The sequence below is a fragment of the Crinia signifera genome, chromosome 2 (assembly GCF_055691185.1).
Source record: "Crinia signifera chromosome 2, ASM5569118v1, whole genome shotgun sequence".
Classification (NCBI taxonomy): Eukaryota; Metazoa; Chordata; class Amphibia; order Anura; family Myobatrachidae; genus Crinia; species Crinia signifera.
In genome coordinates, this window is record NC_139218.1 from 187,087,917 (window position 1) to 187,107,891 (window position 19,975).

Here is a 19,975-nt window from a genome sequence, read left to right on the forward strand (position 1 = left end):
CATGCTCTGTTTCTGGTCTTCCCTCTTAATGTATGATTGCAGCACCTGTGGTGAAACACCTTTCAGATCAATTAACCTGTTCAACACAGGTGATGGCAATCATACATTACCAGGGAGAAGTCCAGGAATAGAGCATTGTGTCCCTCCTGGAAATGGCCATGTTGTGAGGTATTTAGCCCCATCGTTGCTAGCGCATCATGAGCCAACCCGATCTGGCTGACGGCACACTAGCAATCGTTGGCACAAGGGTCTTGCACGTTCATCGCTGGGAATGAAGTGCGCAAGCATCTCAGATGCACGCGCGCCTTATTCCATGGTGCGGGTTGGCGCTTACTGTGCCAGGCACTGCTCTGATGAGAGCGACAGCATCTGTACAAGCTCCCTTCTGCCTATGACTGAATGTAAGCATATATCTAGCTGTATACAGGTGTTGATTAATACTTTATCAATGGTGAATAACCAGATGGTTATGTGCCAACGATGGTAGTCATCTACCAGATGTTTTTTTCCCTGTTAACATTTACAACCTGCTATTGGCGCACATAGTTCTGTGCCACCCACTCAGCTCTTACACTGGGGCAGATGTATGAAGCAGTGATACTGGAGGAGAAGTGAGCCAGTGGATCAGCACTGAAATAACATCTATAATTTGCATAATATAAAATTATACAGAGCAGTGGATTGGTTGCCATGGGCAACTTCTTCACTGGCTCACTTCTCTTTTCTTATCACTGCTTCATACATCTGCCCCACTGTGTGTAAGGGCCGGGAATGGGATGTCCCACCTCCTACAAAATGCTGAGCTGTCATTGATGTAACAATTGATGTTAAAGCACCTACCATCGATGGTTTGTTCTACCATCAACATTGATGGTAACAATCAATAGAGGTGACACCCATGGCCATCCCTAGCGCTGGCATACTGTGTATTTTTTATCCCTAGTTGTAAGCATGCTTAATTTAACCCCTTCCCGCCGCAGCCAGTTTTTGCCTTCCTGACAGAGCCCTTTTTTCAAATCTGACAGGTATCACTTAAGTGGGGATAACTTTTTTTTGCTTTTACTTATCCCAGTGATTTTGAGATTGTTTTCTCGTGACACATTGTACTTCAAGTTAGTGGTAAATTTTCGTCGATACAGTCTGTGTTTTTTTGTGAAAAATACCAAAATGTCGTAAAAAAATGGAAAATTTAGCAATTTGCAAAATGTTAAATTTCCTGCTTGTGAGACAAATAATCATACCACTCAAAATAGTTAATAACTAACATAGACCATATGTCTACTTTATGTTTCCATCATTATTTCAACTTCCTTTTAATTTTTTTGGACACTAGGAGGCTTACATTATGAATAGCAAATTCTCAAATTTTCAAGAAAATTTCAAACACTGATTTTTTTAGGGACCAGTTCAGTTCTGATGTGACTTTGAGGGACTTGTATGTGAGACACCCCCATAAATGATGCCATTTCAAAAACTGCACCCCTCACAGTATTCAAAACAGCATTTTGGAAGTTTGTTAACCCTTTAGGTGTTTCACAGGAATTAAAACAAAGTGTAGGTGAAATTTCAAAATTTCATTTTTTTTGCAGATTTGCAATTTGAATACATTTTTCTAAGGAACACAGTAGATTTTACTAGAGAAATGTGAAATATATACGTCAAATGTCGGGAAGGGGTTAAACACTGGGCAGCCCTCTGATTAGCTGAGCTATCTTAGCAAATCAGAGGGCTGCCCAGTATTTTAAACACTTCTGCCGCCACCGCTGACTGACCCCCGCTAGCACTACAGCTATTATTCTGCCCTCTCCCACACTGCCTGTGGTCCCTCCCGCCCCCTCTCCCCAACCCCACGCTGCTGAAAAAGCGCTCCCTCTGTCCCCCACCAGCGGATTGCATTCGAGCATCATATGTGGTTAAAAACCACATGCAATTGCTCCTGCAATTCGATTATGTGCAGCACAAAAGACCGTGAGACCCGACATTCGACCGGCGTGCCCGCTCATCGCATCGAATGGTACACATTTTGTGCATACAATCATTTGATTTATTGTCCAGATGTGGCTGAAATCGAATGATTGCATGAAATATCTCACAAGTGTATGGGCAGCATAATATGTTCACAGCAATGCAGGAACCTGTGATGATTAAAATCACCTAAGGGAAGATGGTAGGAGGGCTAATACCAAGCAGCATCATACTAATGATGATGATGATGATGATGATGGTAACAAGCACTAGCTGGCTGCTTATGAATGGATAGTTACAAATTCACCTCTGAAGTTGATATGTGCTTTGTTTACAGATCATTTTCAGGGTTGCCCACCTGACCCTCTCCTTCAGGGAGAAAATGCTATGTTCCTGGACTTCCCTGGTAATGTATGATTGTCATCACAGTCCGGGAACAGAGCATTTTCTCCCTGAAGGAGAGGGTCAGGTAGGCAACCCTGAAAATTTATATTAGCACATTTTAAAAATATTGCATTCTGTATTCGACAAAATATTTGTATTAGAGAAGGGTTTTCATTTAAATCAAACAAATTGCAAATGCATTTTCCACTATTGAAGCAAATGTTTTCTTGTCATTATGAATAATATATAATAATGAGAGATGCTCAATTAGTTTAGTGATATCACTCAGGTGAATGAAAGGGTGGGGTGATGGAGAAAAATCCATTGTTTCCCCCAGCACTCTAAATGCTATTTGTAACCAGATTTAAATAAAAGTATATGGTAATAGAATTCAGAGAAAATTGGTTACATATAGTTGTGCATATATCTGTATATTGGGGGTCCCTATTGCTATAACTATGTGCGGCACCCCAAAAAATAAGCACAAGTCAGAAATCCCAGAGCAGCACACAGGGGAAAAAAGTGTTAATAAATATTAGTGTTAAGAAGCCAAGGCTATATACATAAACAAACTGATATTAAAATTATTAATATAATCAAAATATCAAAGAAAGAGTTAGTGAAAAGATTAGTGTTACATACAATGTAATAATATCTCAGAGCCATCCAATCAGACCAATCCAGGGGCACCCCACATAATAATGGCTCCTTACTCAAATATATCCAAACTAAGAGATACCTACCTAGAGCAACCCTATAATGCTCCATATGGCATATCAGAACAAGGATCTCACATACCCCCCAACATGACCCTCTCCAGGAGGGACACATTGCTCTGCTCCTGCACTTCCCTCTTAATGCATGAAGAAGAAACTCCAGGAGCAGTGTCCCTCCTGGAGAGGGTCATGTTGGGAGGTATGATCTCGTCCTCATACAGGTGGGGCCAGCCCCATACCTTCTAACATGCTCTGTTTCTGGTCTTCCCTCTTAATGTATGATTGCAGCACCTGTGGTGAAACACCTTTCAGATCAATTAACCTGTTCAACACAGGTGATGGCAATCATACATTACCAGGGAGAAGTCCAGGAATAGAGCATTGTGTCCCTCCTGGAAATGGCCATGTTGTGAGGTATTTAGCCCCATCGTTGCTAGCGCATCATGAGCCAACCCGATCTGGCTGACGGCACACTAGCAATCGTTGGCACAAGGGTCTTGCACGTTCATCGCTGGGAATGAAGTGCGCAAGCATCTCAGATGCACGCGCGCCTTATTCCATGGTGCGGGTTGGCGCTTACTGTGCCAGGCACTGCTCTGATGAGAGCGACAGCATCTGTACAAGCTCCCTTCTGCCTATGACTGAATGTAAGCATATATCTAGCTGTATACAGGTGTTGATTAATACTTTATCAATGGTGAATAACCAGATGGTTATGTGCCAACGATGGTAGTCATCTACCAGATGTTTTTTTCCCTGTTAACATTTACAACCTGCTATTGGCGCACATAGTTCTGTGCCACCCACTCAGCTCTTACACTGGGGCAGATGTATGAAGCAGTGATACTGGAGGAGAAGTGAGCCAGTGGATCAGCACTGAAATAACATCTATAATTTGCATAATATAAAATTATACAGAGCAGTGGATTGGTTGCCATGGGCAACTTCTTCACTGGCTCACTTCTCTTTTCTTATCACTGCTTCATACATCTGCCCCACTGTGTGTAAGGGCCGGGAATGGGATGTCCCACCTCCTACAAAATGCTGAGCTGTCATTGATGTAACAATTGATGTTAAAGCACCTACCATCGATGGTTTGTTCTACCATCAACATTGATGGTAACAATCAATAGAGGTGACACCCATGGCCATCCCTAGCGCTGGCATACTGTGTATTTTTTATCCCTAGTTGTAAGCATGCTTAATTTAACCCCTTCCCGCCGCAGCCAGTTTTTGCCTTCCTGACAGAGCCCTTTTTTCAAATCTGACAGGTATCACTTAAGTGGGGATAACTTTTTTTTGCTTTTACTTATCCCAGTGATTTTGAGATTGTTTTCTCGTGACACATTGTACTTCAAGTTAGTGGTAAATTTTCGTCGATACAGTCTGTGTTTTTTTGTGAAAAATACCAAAATGTCGTAAAAAAATGAAAAATTTTGCAATTTTCAAAATGTTAAATTTTCTGCTTGTGAGACAAATAATCATACCACTCAAAATAGTTAATAACTAACATAGACCATATGTCTACTTTATGTTGCCATCATTATTTCAACCTCCTTTTAATTTTTTTGGACACTAGGAGGCTTAAAATATGAATAGCAAATTCTCAAATTTTCAAGAAAATTTCAAACACTGATTTTTTTAGGGACCAGTTCAGTTCTGATGTGACTTTGAGGGACTTGTATGTGAGACACCCCCATAAATGATGCCATTTCAAAAACTGCACCCCTCACAGTATTCAAAACAGCATTTTGGAAGTTTGTTAACCCTTTAGGTGTTTCACAGGAATTAAAACAAAGTGTAGGTGAAGTTTCAAAATTTCATTTTTTTTGCAGATTTGCAATTTTAATACATTTTTCTAAGGAACACAGTAGATTTTACTAGAGAAATGTGACTAAAAATTGATTCCCCCAATTCTTTTGTTTTCATAAATATCCTATATGTGGCCCTAGTGTGCACGTTGACCAAACCACAGGCTTCATAATAGAAGGAGCACCTACTTGATTTTGGAGCCTCCTTTTTATGAGATTATTTTTTAGGCACCATGTAGGTTTCTAGGCACCATAAGATGCTAAAAGTTAGGAACCCCCCCACAAGTGACCCCATTTTGCAAACTACACCCCTCAGGGAATTCATCTAGGGGTATAATGTACATTTCAAACCCCCAGGGGTTTCACCAATTGTGGTACAACTGGGCAGTGAAAATGAAAAATTACATTTTTTACACAAAAATGCAGTTCTGGCTCAAAATTTTTCATTTTCACAAGGAATGAAGGAGACAAAGCACCCCAAAATCTGTGCCCCAATTTCTCCCGAGTACGGCAATGCCTCACATGTGACCAAAAAATACCATTTGGGTGCATGGCAGGACTCAGAAGGGAAGGAGTGATTTTTGTATTTTGCAGCTCAGATTCTGGTGGAATTTTGGTAGGTGCTATGTCGCATTAGCAAGACCCCCAAAGCACCAATACAGTGGAAGCCCCCCACAAGTGACCCCATTTTGCAAACTACACCCCTCAGGGAATTCATCTAGGGGTATAGTGTACATTTCAAACCCCCAGGGGTTTCACCAATTTTGATACAACTGGGCTGTGCAAATGAAAAATTACATTTTTTTACACAAAAATGCAGTTCTGGCTCAAAATTTTTCATTTTCACAAGGAATGAAGGAGACAAAGCACCCCAAAATCTGTGCCCCAATTTCTCCCGAGTATGGCAATGCCTCACATGTGACCAAAAAATACCATTTGGGTGCATGGCAGGACTCAGAAGGGAAGGAGTGATTTTTGTATTTTGCAGCTCAGATTCTGGTGGAATTTTGGAGGGTGCTATGTCGCATTAGCAAGACCCCCAAAGCACCAATACAGTGGAAGCCCTCCACAAGTGACCCCATTTTGCAAACTACACCCCTCTGGGAATTCATCTAGGGGTATAATGTACATTTCAAACCCCCAGGGGTTTCACCAATTGTGGTACAACTGGGCAGTGAAAATGAAAAATTAAATTTTTTACACAAAAATGCAGTTCTGGCTCAAAATTTTTCATTTTCACAAGGAATGAAGGAGACAAAGCACCCCAAAATCTGTGCCCCAATTTCTCCCGAGTACGGCAATGCCTCACATGTGACCAAAAAATACCATTTGGGTGCATGGCAGGACTCAGAAGGGAAGGAGTGATTTTTGGATTTTGCAGCTCAGATTCTGGTGGAATTTTGGTGGGTGCTATGTCGCATTAGCAAGACCCCCAAAGCACCAATACAGTGGAAGCCCCCCACAAGTGACCCCATTTTGCAAACTACACCCCTCAGGGAATTCATCTAGGGGTATAGTGTACATTTCAAACCCCCAGGGGTTTCACCAATTTTGATACAACTGGGCTGTGCAAATGAAAAATTAAATTTTTTTACACAAAAATGCAGTTCTGGCTCAAAATTTTTCATTTTCACAAGGAATGAAGGAGACAAAGCACCCCAAAATCTGTGCCCCAATTTCTCCCGAGTACGGCAATGCCTCACATGTGACCAAAAAATACCATTTGGGTGCATGGCAGGACTCAGAAGGGAAGGAGTGATTTTTGTATTTTGCAGCTCAGATTCTGGTGGAATTTTGGTGGGTGCTATGTCGCATTAGCAAGACCCCCAAAGCACCAATACAGTGGAAGCCCCCCACAAGTGACCCCATTTTGCAAACTACACCCCTCAGGGAATTCATCTAGGGGTATAGTGTACATTTCAAACCCCCAGGGGTTTCACCAATTTTGATACAACTGGGCTGTGCAAATGAAAAATTACATTTTTTTACACAAAAATGCAGTTCTGGCTCAAAATTTTTCATTTTCACAAGGAATGAAGGAGACAAAGCACCCCAAAATCTGTGCCCCAATTTCTCCCGAGTACGGCAATGCCTCACATGTGACCAAAAAATACCATTTGGGTGCATGGCAGGACTCAGAAGGGAAGGAGTGATTTTTGTATTTTGCAGCTCAGATTCTGGTGGAATTTTGGTGGGTGCTATGTCGCATTAGCAAGACCCCCAAAGCACCAATACAGTGGAAGCCCCCCACAAGTGACCCCATTTTGCAAACTACACCCCTCTGGGAATTCATCTAGGGGTATAATGTACATTTCAAACCCCCAGGGGTTTCACCAATTGTGGTACAACTGGGCAGTGAAAATGAAAAATTAAATTTTTTACACAAAAATGCAGTTCTGGCTCAAAATTTTTCATTTTCACAAGGAATGAAGGAGACAAAGCACCCCAAAATCTGTGCCCCAATTTCTCCCGAGTACGGCAATGCCTCACATGTGACCAAAAAATACCATTTGGGTGCATGGCAGGACTCAGAAGGGAAGGAGTGATTTTTGGATTTTGCAGCTCAGATTCTGGTGGAATTTTGGTGGGTGCTATGTCGCATTAGCAAGACCCCCAAAGCACCAATACAGTGGAAGCCCCCCACAAGTGACCCCATTTTGCAAACTACACCCCTCAGGGAATTCATCTAGGGGTATAGTGTACATTTCAAACCCCCAGGGGTTTCACCAATTTTGATACAACTGGGCTGTGCAAATGAAAAATTACATTTTTTTTACACAAAAATGCAGTTCTGGCTCAAAATTTTTCATTTTCACAAGGAATGAAGGAGACAAAGCACCCCAAAATCTGTGCCCCAATTTCTCCCGAGTACGGCAATGCCTCACATGTGACCAAAAAATACCATTTGGGTGCATGGCAGGACTCAGAAGGGAAGGAGTGATTTTTGTATTTTGCAGCTCAGATTCTGGTGGAATTTTGGTGGGTGCTATGTCGCATTAGCAAGACCCCCAAAGCACCAATACAGTGGAAGCCCCCCACAAGTGACCCCATTTTGCAAACTACACCCCTCTGGGAACTCATCTAGGGGTATAATGTACATTTCAAACCCCCAGGGGTTTCACCAATTGTGGTACAACTGGGCAGTGAAAATGAAAAATTTAATTTTTTACACAAAAATGCAGTTCTGGCTCAAAATTTTTCATTTTCACAAGGAATGAAGGAGACAAAGCACCCCAAAATCTGTGCCCCAATTTCTCCCGAGTACGGCAATGCTTCATGTGTGACCAAAAAATGGCAGGACTCAGAAGGGAAGGAGTGATATTTGGATTTTGCAGCACAGATTCTGGTGGAATGTTGGTGGGTGCTATGTCGCATTAGCAAGACCCCCAAAGCACCAATACAGTGGAAGCCCCCCACAAGTGACCCCATTTTGCAAACTACACCCCTCAGGGAATTCATCTAGGGGTATAGTGTACATTTCAAACCCCCAGGGGTTTCACCAATTTTGATACAACTGGGCTGTGCAAATGAAAAATTACATTTTTTTACACAAAAATGCAGTTCTGGCTCAAAATTTTTCATTTTCACAAGGTATGAAGGAGAAAAAGCACCCCAAAATCTGTGCCCCAATTTCTCCCGAGTACGGCAATGCCTCACATGTGACCAAAAAATACCATTTGGGTGCATGGCAGGACTCAGAAGGGAAGGAGTGATTTTTGTATTTTGCAGCTCAGATTCTGGTGGAATTTTGGTGGGTGCTATGTCGCATTAGCAAGACCCCCAAAGCACCAATACAGTGGAAGCCCCCCACAAGTGACCCCATTTTGCAAACTACACCCCTCAGGGAATTCATCTAGGGGTATAGTGTACATTTCAAACCCCCAGGGGTTTCACCAATTTTGATACAACTGGGCTGTGCAAATGAAAAATTACATTTTTTTACACAAAAATGCAGTTCTGGCTCAAAATTTTTCATTTTCACAAGGAATGAAGGAGACAAAGCACCCCAAAATCTGTGCCCCAATTTCTCCCGAGTACGGCAATGCCTCACATGTGACCAAAAAATACCATTTGGGTGCATGGCAGGACTCAGAAGGGAAGGAGTGATTTTTGTATTTTGCAGCTCAGATTCTGGTGGAATTTTGGTGGGTGCTATGTCGCATTAGCAAGACCCCCAAAGCACCAATACAGTGGAAGCCCCCCACAAGTGACCCCATTTTGCAAACTACACCCCTCTGGGAATTCATCTAGGGGTATAATGTACATTTCAAACCCCCAGGGGTTTCACCAATTGTGGTACAACTGGGCAGTGAAAATGAAAAATTAAATTTTTTACACAAAAATGCAGTTCTGGCTCAAAATTTTTCATTTTCACAAGGAATGAAGGAGACAAAGCACCCCAAAATCTGTGCCCCAATTTCTCCCGAGTACGGCAATGCCTCACATGTGACCAAAAAATACCATTTGGGTGCATGGCAGGACTCAGAAGGGAAGGAGTGATTTTTGGATTTTGCAGCTCAGATTCTGGTGGAATTTTGGTGGGTGCTATGTCGCATTAGCAAGACCCCCAAAGCACCAATACAGTGGAAGCCCCCCACAAGTGACCCCATTTTGCAAACTACACCCCTCAGGGAATTCATCTAGGGGTATAGTGTACATTTCAAACCCCCAGGGGTTTCACCAATTTTGATACAACTGGGCTGTGCAAATGAAAAATTACATTTTTTTTACACAAAAATGCAGTTCTGGCTCAAAATTTTTCATTTTCACAAGGAATGAAGGAGACAAAGCACCCCAAAATCTGTGCCCCAATTTCTCCCGAGTACGGCAATGCCTCACATGTGACCAAAAAATACCATTTGGGTGCATGGCAGGACTCAGAAGGGAAGGAGTGATTTTTGTATTTTGCAGCTCAGATTCTGGTGGAATTTTGGTGGGTGCTATGTCGCATTAGCAAGACCCCCAAAGCACCAATACAGTGGAAGCCCCCCACAAGTGACCCCATTTTGCAAACTACACCCCTCTGGGAACTCATCTAGGGGTATAATGTACATTTCAAACCCCCAGGGGTTTCACCAATTGTGGTACAACTGGGCAGTGAAAATGAAAAATTTAATTTTTTACACAAAAATGCAGTTCTGGCTCAAAATTTTTCATTTTCACAAGGAATGAAGGAGACAAAGCACCCCAAAATCTGTGCCCCAATTTCTCCCGAGTACGGCAATGCTTCATGTGTGACCAAAAAATGGCAGGACTCAGAAGGGAAGGAGTGATATTTGGATTTTGCAGCACAGATTCTGGTGGAATGTTGGTGGGTGCTATGTCGCATTAGCAAGACCCCCAAAGCACCAATACAGTGGAACCCCCCCACAAGTGACCCCATTTTGCAAACTACACCCCTCAGGGAATTCATCTAGGGGTATAGTGTACATTTCAAACCCCCAGGGGTTTCACCAATTTTGATACAACTGGGCTGTGCAAATGAAAAATTACATTTTTTTACACAAAAATGCAGTTCTGGCTCAAAATTTTTCATTTTCATAAGGTATGAAGGAGAAAAAGCACCCCAAAATCTGTGCCCCAATTTCTCCCGAGTACGGCAATGCTTCATGTGTGACCAAAAAATGGCAGGACTCAGAAGGGAAGGAGTGATATTTGGATTTTGCAGCACAGATTCTGGTGGAATTTTGGTGGGTGCTATGTCGCATTAGCAAGACCCCCAAAGCACCAATACAGTGGAACCCCCCCACAAGTGACCCCATTTTGCAAACTACACCCCTCAGGGAATTCATCTAGGGGTATAGTGTACATTTCAAACCCCCAGGGGTTTCACCAATTTTGATACAACTGGGCTGTGCAAATGAAAAATTACATTTTTTTACACAAAAATGCAGTTCTGGCTCAAAATCTTTCATTTTCATAAGGTATGAAGGAGAAAAAGCACCCCAAAATCTGTGCCCCAATTTCTCCCGAGTACGGCAATGCCTCACATGTGACCAAAAAATACCAGTTGGGTGCATGGCAGGACTCAGAAGGGAAGGAGTGATTTTTGGATTTTGCGGCTCAGATTCTGGTGGAATGAATGGTGGGTGCTATGTGGCATTAGCAAGACCCCCGAAGCACGGTGAAATGATGAACCTAATAATCCATAGATGTGTGGTATATTTTAAAACACTCCTTTATACATAGGCCGGGTTTGTCGGGGCAAGTGTCACACTGGAAAATAGTTTGCTTTCTTATTCCCTTTTTATAGCAAACTTTGCACCTTTTTTGTGTCCTTCCCTTTTTTCCAGTGGAGGGGATTTCATCAGGAAAATGCTGCCCTGGTACAATACGGGGGCCAGTACTAGAAGTACTGGGGCCCTCTGCCTGCTGGTTCCCAAATATTAGGCTCTTTATGACTTCCTCTTGAAAGTGCATAAATGTCCCCCTCTGGCTGGTAGAACGGAATAGCACGTAAGCGTTATACAGTGCCATCTGGATGATATACACGGCCAGCTTCTTGTACCAGATTTTTGTTTTCCGCAGGGCACTGTACGGCTTCAGTACCTGATCTGAAAGATCCACTCCGCCCATGTACTTATTGTAATCCAGGATACAAATAGGTTTGGAGGTGTGGGTACTGGTACCTCGTACAGGGACGGAGGTGGTACTGTCTCCGTGAATTGTTGTCAGTATAAGGACATCCCTCTTGTCCTTATATTTGACCAACAACATATTTTCGGTGGATTGTGCCCTGCTTTCACCCCTTCTCATTACTTGGGCAATGTGCATTTTTGGGAGGCCTCTTTGGTTCTTGCGCACAGTACCGCAAGCTGCTGTACCTCTTGAACCAAGGGCCTTAAACAGGGGGATGCTGGTGTAAAAGTTATCCACATAGAGGTGATAACCTTTATCCAGGAAGGGGTGCACTAAATCCCAGACAATTTTTCCACTAACACCTACGAGGGAGGGGGGGCATTCTGGCGGTTCAATTCTTGAATCCTTCCCTTCATATACCCTAAACCTGTGAGTGTACCCTGAGGTGCTTTCACACAGCTTATACATTTTTATGCCATACCTTGCCCTCTTACTGGGAAGGTACTGGCGGAATTTAACCCTTCCTTTAAAATGTATAAGGGACTCGTCTATGCAAATGAATTTATCTAGGATGTACATCTCTGGAAATTTGGCACTGAAATGATCAATGACCGGCCTGACTTTGAATAGCCGGTCAAAGGTGGGATCATCTCTGGGTGGGCACTGTGCATTATCGTTGTAATGCAAAAATTTAAGGATTAACTCAAAACGAGTCCGGGTCATGGCCATACGGTAAAGTGAGGTGCTGTACAGAACATCTGTACTCCAATATTGCCTAATTTCTGGCTTTTTTACTATGCCCATATGAAACACCAGACCCCAAAACGTCATCATCTCTACTGCATCTACAGGGGTCCACCTAGCAAATGATGACGTGGGGTTTTGAGCAATAAACTGCTGGGCATATAAATTAGTTTGGTCCACCATTAAATTTATAAAATCATCAGAGAAAAATAATTTGAAAAAGTCAATTTCTCTGAGACCTGTGGAATCAAATTGGATTCCTGGGATGGCCAAAAACTCAGGAACCTGGGGCTCAAAATTGTCTGGTGGTGGGGTCCATACGAGATCAATTGTTGGGGGGGGGGTCTCAGCTGCTCTACGGGGGCGTCTTTGAGGGGGTCCCTCATCACTAGAGGAGGAAGAGGAGCTTAAGATGAATCCTTCAAATTCCCAGCTTGCCTCACTGGCTGTGTCAGAGTCAGAGGCAAGCATGGCATATGCCTCCTCCGCTGAATACATTCTTCTGGATGACTGGGATGACATTTGGGATGACATTTGGGATGCCATTTTTATTTTTGTGTTTCTGGTAGTGAAATGTTTCAACACGTGTATAGTGTAGGGGGGGGGGACAAACTTTATTTCAACCCGGGGGGTATGTAGTGTGTAGTGTGTATGTAGTGCAGAAAAAAAAAAAAAAAGGTCCTGCGCCAAAAATTGAGCACAGATGTTGGTCAGTAACGTCCGTCACTGAACAGCGCTCAAAGGCAACAGGAATTTGATCAAAAAAAAAAAAATAGATCAACCCTGTGCCGAAAAAGCTGATCAGTGATGTACGTCACTGATCAGCGCACAGTGGCCACAGGACACCCACAAAATCACAGTGTGTGTAAAAAAATAAATTAAAAAAAGACCCCACAGCACCCTCAAAAAAAAAAAAAAGGTGATCAGTGATGCGACACTGATTACCAGTGAGGGGCAGCAGGTGCACAACCTTTGGTGCAACTGACAGTGCAACTGGCAGCAACTGACAGGTATATATAAAAAAAAAAAAAACCTGCACCCCCAAAAAGTTGCTGATCAGCACAGATATACTGATCAGCACAAAAGGGGGGGTAGCAGACACAAAATATAGCACTCTCTATCACTCTCTGTCACTATCTCTCTCTATCTCTCTATCTCTCACTATCTATCACTCTATGACACTGCAGCAGCAGCACTGACAGTTATATATATAAAAAAAAAACCTGCACCCCCAAAAAGGGGGGGTAGCAGACACAAAATATAGCACTCTCTATCACTCTCTGTCACTATCTCTCTCTATCTCTCTATCTCTCACTATCTATCACTCTATGACACTGCAGCAGCAGCACTGACAGTTATATATATATAAAAAAAAACCTGCACCCCCAAAAAGGGGGGGTAGCAGACACAAAATATAGCACTCTCTATCACTATCTCTCTCTATCTCTCTATCTCTCACTATCTATCACTCTATGACACTGCAGCAGCAGCACTGACAGTTATATATATAAAAAAAAAACCTGCACCCCCAAAAAGGGGGGGTAGCAGACACAAAATATAGCACACTCTGTCACTATCTCTCTCTATCTCTCTCTATCTCTCTCTATCTATCTATAACTCTATCACACTGCAGCAGCAGCAGGAAGTCACAAGAAGTCAGATCCAGGAAGCATCCAGCACGCTACAAGCAGTGATCAGGTGATCAGGTGATGAGGTAAGTATTTTGCAAGGATCAGGTCAGTATATCACGGCAGATAGGTACGGTGACCGCACTGCACGCAATTCCAGACCGGAATGGCGTCTGCAGTGCAGTCACCGTTAGTTTAAATCACCTTCCATGGCTGTGATTGGTCCGTCGGTCCGGCGAACCAATCACGGTCTTTGGGGGCGGGTGGGGTGAGGTGGGGTGACACCAGTGTCACCCTTACACCCCGTGGTGATTGGTGCTGTACTTTACAGCACCAATCACCACCGATCCCTGTGTCACCGGCGAACGTTATTCGCCGGTACACAGAAAACGCTGTAATTGGCTGTTCACATTTGAACAGCCAATCACAGCGATCGCCGACGGGGGGGAGGCATCGCCACCCCCCCTGGGCATGCAGGGACATGTCTGCTGTCAGGGACAGCAGACATGTTTAAACTGTCACCGCGTCTATAGACGCGGTGACAGTTAAATGGCATGACGTACATTTATGCCATGTGTCGGGAAGTACATCCCGGCCATGACGTAAATGTACGTCAAATGTCGGGAAGGGGTTAAACCTGGTGCATGCAAAGCATGGAAAGCTGATGCATCTTCTGATGCGTACACCTCAGCATATGGGCGTAAATTTCCAATTTCTCTTGGCAGCTTTTTTAGAGTAGATTTTGTCCAGTAAGCTCAACATCGTACCCTGTAAACCTCCCTGGGGCATAAGCATAGTGTTCTATAGAAACAATGCATCGAAATACAAGATGACAGTGACACAGATATGTGTGGAGTTAAAACCAAATTTGTCAGCAAAACAATGACTCACTTTATTCAGGATTTTGAAAATAATGGGTTACGCCTCTCATTGCTATTATGTAACTCTTCATTTGGAACAGACAGGGCATAGTTTTTCATATAACAATGAAGCCACATTGATTCACAAAAGTGAAAGCATCAGTTTTGTTCTCACTTTATAGATCATGACAGTAAGACAGAGTACAAAGCATTCATATACCAACTGCCACAGGGAATATGGCAAACTGGTCCTAGCTTTAACAACTTGGCTGTGCGAACCTTGGGCCTAATTCAGGGTGTGCTGTAGTATAATTGCAAAACTACAATGCCGGGCGGTGGGGGGGGGGGGGGGTTAGCTGGCTGGCCCACATGCTGGGTCCCTCCCAGTCATGTGATTCCAAAGTTTTACAATTGCATCGCTATTATTATATTTAGTAATCTATGATGGGTACTGAATTAGCCCCTTTGTCTCTTTACAGGTGTGATCAGTATAACAGTTTTAGGGGCCTATGTATTAATAATTGCAGAAGGGCTGGACTTTTAGTATTTAAGTACAATTTCTGGCTATGTACTAAATGTAGCTAACAAGAATAATGGGCCTTATTCTGACCCAAATTGTCTGAAAATCACAGATTGCACTGGCACGTTTGCGAACACTTAAACTGCAATCGCCTGGTGATCTCAGTTTAAGTTCTGATGGGGGCGATGATGCAGCAATTTGTGGGAGCGGACATGTCCGCACCGCTCCAGGGGAGGGCCACGGGGGGGTTCGCCCAGTGTGTATGCACCCACCGACACCCGATGCGTGCTCTGCGGGGCTTTAATGACTCGCTCCATTGTCTGTGCATGTACAGATGAGGGAGTGGATTGTCAACAGAGGCCATGCCCCCCGCCGTTGTTCGGTGGCCACCGGCATCAGCAGGTGTCTATGCTGCCGATATCAACAGCAGCTGGGATCTCCCAGTTTGTGGACCATTAGGCATAAAGAGGCTTATACAATTTAACGATGGCATAAACCTGTGGGGCATACATGCCTACCCTCCTGGAATGGCCAGGTGGCTCCTGAAAATTGTGTGAACCTCCTGGCCTCCGGAAGGATGGGCAAGCCTCCCGCATGTCTGTGGAACCCCCACCTCTGTCGTCCCCCCCCCCCAACTACTACCTCCATGGGTGAAAATACAGCAAAATGCACCTCTTTGGGGGAGGAGGTGGGGCTAGCCTCACCCCCTCCATGAAGAGCCGCAATTCATGAGATTTACTATAATGGAGTGGGGCTTGATGACATCAAGTCCCGCCCCCTCCCCCTGCCTAGGAAGTCCCTCTAAAGGTGCATACACATTGTACAATTGTTTTGACCAACTTGGTTGAAAAACATTTCCATTGAACCCAGTGTCCTAGACGAAAGATGTTGACGAAAGATATTGATGACAGACGAACGACGAATTATGATTAGAGTATTGTTCCATTCTGGTGCACACAACAGCAGCCGCTGACTTAACTGCTACCTTCTGTTATTTTCATGGGCTGGTAACTAGTTAATAATTATGAGGATTGTGGTCTGTTATTGGTGCATAGCAACAATTTAGAAAAATACACAATTTTATGCAAAAAGCTAGATAACTAGGTCCTTTAATGCATTAGTTTGTAGTAGTGTAACATAACAACTTTATACTGCTTCCATCCATTATCTATTAGTCTGTGACTTTTAGATGACCAGCATTTTCCACTCCATATCATAATATTGCAGCTGTCACTGACAGTCATGCTCTCACTTATAAACCAATGTACAAGTCACTGCCTCATATATCCTGAAATAATCTGTTCTGCTGTGAATATTCCAATTACTTGGTTGGATACATAAATACAGTATAAAAAATGCATCAGTTTTCAAAGTTAAGTTTATGTATATTTAAAAGGAACTAATGGTATATAAAAGACATCTGCACTTATGTTTATCCTGTTTCTTTTTTTCTTTGCCTTCAACAGCTGGCACAATTTTCTGCACTCTTCAATTCCCTCATCCAGATTGGTACTGGGACACCGTAACCAAAATCTGTGTTTTCATTTTCGCCTTTGTAGGGCCAGTGTTGGTCATTACAGTATGCTATGGGTTAATGATTCTGCGCCTCCGCAGTGTCCGTCTCCTATCTGGCTCAAAAGAGAAAGACCGCAACCTGCGTCGCATAACCCGTATGGTCCTTGTTATTGTGGCGGCCTTTATTATCTGTTGGACACCTATCCACATCTTTGTCATTGTGTGGACCATGGTTGAAATTGACAAGAGGAACCCCTATGTGGTGGCTAGCTGGCATTTCTGCATCGCCCTGGGGTACACCAATAGCAGCCTAAACCCTGTCCTCTATGCCTTCTTAGACGAAAATTTCAAGAGATGCTTCCGCGAATTCTGCCTTCCTTTCCGCACCCATTCTGAGCAGAGCAGCTTCAGCAGAGCACGTAACACCACTCGGGATCACGTATCCACATGTGCCCAGTCACATGCCCCCGACAAGCCGGTATGACTAGACATGGTCAGCCGAAGGAGAGGATCCCGAGGCTGCAGTGGAGGAGATCTGAACTCAGAAGTTACTCAGGTTACTAGTACTACTGAATTTTAGTAGGAAATTCCATTAGTCCCTTCTAAAAGAAAGCTAGTTGGAATATAAAGCTATTGTATCACTTTCCAACTAGATCCTTTGCGGTCTGAAATGAAAAGAAAACTTTTGTACTTTTCGCGCAAAGATAACATTTTCACAAATGGATGATGTGACTGAAGAGGAGGGCTAAACCGTAAGGTTACTCATGATATTGCTACATATATATCTTCCAGGATCTGAAATATTACTTAACTAGCTGAATATAAACAGTTTACTGAACATTTACTGTAAACCAACTGCATAATGAATTGGCTGGGAGTAGGGATAGTCCTACTGCCCCAATTTCCAAGTGACTTATTTTTTGTCCTTAGCTTACATGTTCCACCTCTACAGAGGGGGAGTTACCTGGATGTTTCCCATCATGAAATCTTTTGAGCAACAAGAAAGGGCAGACATTTGCTTGTTCTTGGTTTCTAACTGGGAGGACAATACAGCCCTGCTTCAATCTAAACAAGACAGCACACTTACTAGAATTCAATCTGGAAAACAACAAAGAAGTGAAAAACAGATCTGAATACATCCAAATCCACACAATCCTAACATACAGTATTAACAATTTAAGTACAAAATAAAAGAAACACTTATACTTCAGTAGACAGATGACTCCTGTACAAAACTCTACCAGACTACACACAATTTTTAAGAAAAGAAGCAATAAACAACTTTCACAAAAATCTTGGAAACCATTATGATCAATTTGTTTGCCTGAAGCACAGCCTTCTGGTTCTATGTTACTTTATATGTAAGCCACACAATGTATTATAAAAAGAAAAGGTGGCAAATTTGCTGGACAGTATCGGAAACTGCTTAGATTTCAGCCTAACAGGTGTTTGTAGTCCCTTTGAATCAAGGTGGTTTTTTTTGTTTGTTTGTTTTGGGGAGGGGGGGAGGGCAAAGGGAGGTTCAGATAGAACTCAAAAGAGCAACCAAGGTATAGTTTGTTTGTCCTGTGCTATGGGGAAATGGCAAACTCTTAGGGCTTTACAATCCGGTCTAGAGTCACATAAAAATAGGTCCATCGTCCTGATAGCATCATGATGACCGGCCACAAGATTGGGCTAAATATTATGTAATAAAAGTTATATTTTCCTTAATGCATTTTTCTACTTCATAAATATGGTTTTATGAGATATATTGGGTCTGATCATGTCCAGGGTGTATATTTCCAAATGATGCTGACCACACTAACACATCACTGGGGACACCCCCACAGCACTGGTTACAGCTCCTCTATATCTTACAATAGATCATTTCCAGCCACAGGTTCATGCAGCCATTAATTAGGTCCTGGTCATAATGATTCATTGGGCCCTCTGCTTAATATGTGCACCATAGAGTATCTCTGTGCTTCTAGTACCTAATGGTATACAGTACTGTCACCTTTTTTTCTTTCTTAGTAATAGTGTTTAGTTCTATTAGCCCAGGTGGTTAACCTGTCTGGCTGTAGGCCACCCCTTCTGGCTTCAGTGAAAGATTAATTCTTTCCAAAGATATGTGGTAAGTCATTTACTTTGCTGCAGTATACAGTGGATAAATTGATAGATATGCATGTGTGTCATTACATATATATATATATATATATATATATGTGTGCTCAGTCGTCTGCGTCACTGGGGACTGACAAATAACTCACACAACAACCAGCTTGGTAGTTAACATTTCAGCCTTTATCAAGGCTTTTCTCAAAACAGCTTTAAAGCTGTAAAGCTGTTTTGAGAAAAGCCTTGATAAAGGCTTTTGTCGGTCCCCAGTGCCGCAGACGACTGATCACATATTTATCTGTCCGGTGTGCCGGACCCTGCTGAGGGCACGGGGTTCATTTAGTTTAAGGAGCTGAGTGCCGACTACCCACCGATTTATATATATATATATATATATATATATATATATATATATATATATATACAGTGCTATTTTTGTAGGAAAATAGGTTCAGGAACTGTGGGCGGGGCAGATGTGGGCGGTGATGTGGGTGGGGCTACTAAAGGGGCGGGGCATCAATTGTTGCATAAACTTTTTTTTAATACATAATGCCCTCAGCATTGCCATATATAGACATAATGCCACGGTAATGCCATATATACACATGCCATCAGCAGTGCCAGTTATACAATGCCCCCAATACCCACAGTAATGTCCGATACACAATTACCCCCAGCAGTGCCGGATAAACGTTGCCTCCAAGCCACTGGTGCAAGTCTAAAAAAATACTTAGTGGCACAATGCAAAAAAGATTGTGGCCACATGCCACATGGGGTGTGGCCAATGAAAATGGGGGATTGATACACATATTCCACCCAACAGTGCAGTGCTAGATACACATATGTCCCCCATAGTGCCAGATACACATTTGCCCCAATAATGCCAGATACACATATGCCCCAATAGTGCCAGGTACACATATGCCCCAATATTGCCAGGTACACATATGCCCCAATAGTGCCAGATACACATATGCCCCAATAGTGCCAGATACACATATGCCCCAATAGTGCCAGGTACACATATGCCCCAATAGTGCCAGGTACACATATACCCCAATAATGCCAGGTACACATATGCCCCAATAATGCCAGTTACACATATGCCCCAATAATGCCAGGTACACATATGCCCCAATAATGCCAGATACAC

At 43.0% G+C, this 19,975-nt stretch overlaps 1 protein-coding gene across 1 annotated transcript in view; it reads left to right on the forward strand.

The window, feature by feature from the left end:
* The window catches only part of OPRD1 (opioid receptor delta 1), a 34,165-nt gene extending 14,941 nt beyond the window's left edge, over positions 1 to 19,224 (forward strand). Inside the window, exon 3 of the mRNA XM_083173359.1 lies at positions 16,674 to 19,224. Within this exon, the coding sequence (XP_083029485.1) occupies positions 16,674 to 17,206 (533 nt within the window). The 3' untranslated portion in view covers positions 17,207 to 19,224. The remainder of the gene's footprint in view (positions 1 to 16,673) is intronic.
* The last annotated feature ends 751 nt before the right edge of the window (positions 19,225 to 19,975 follow it).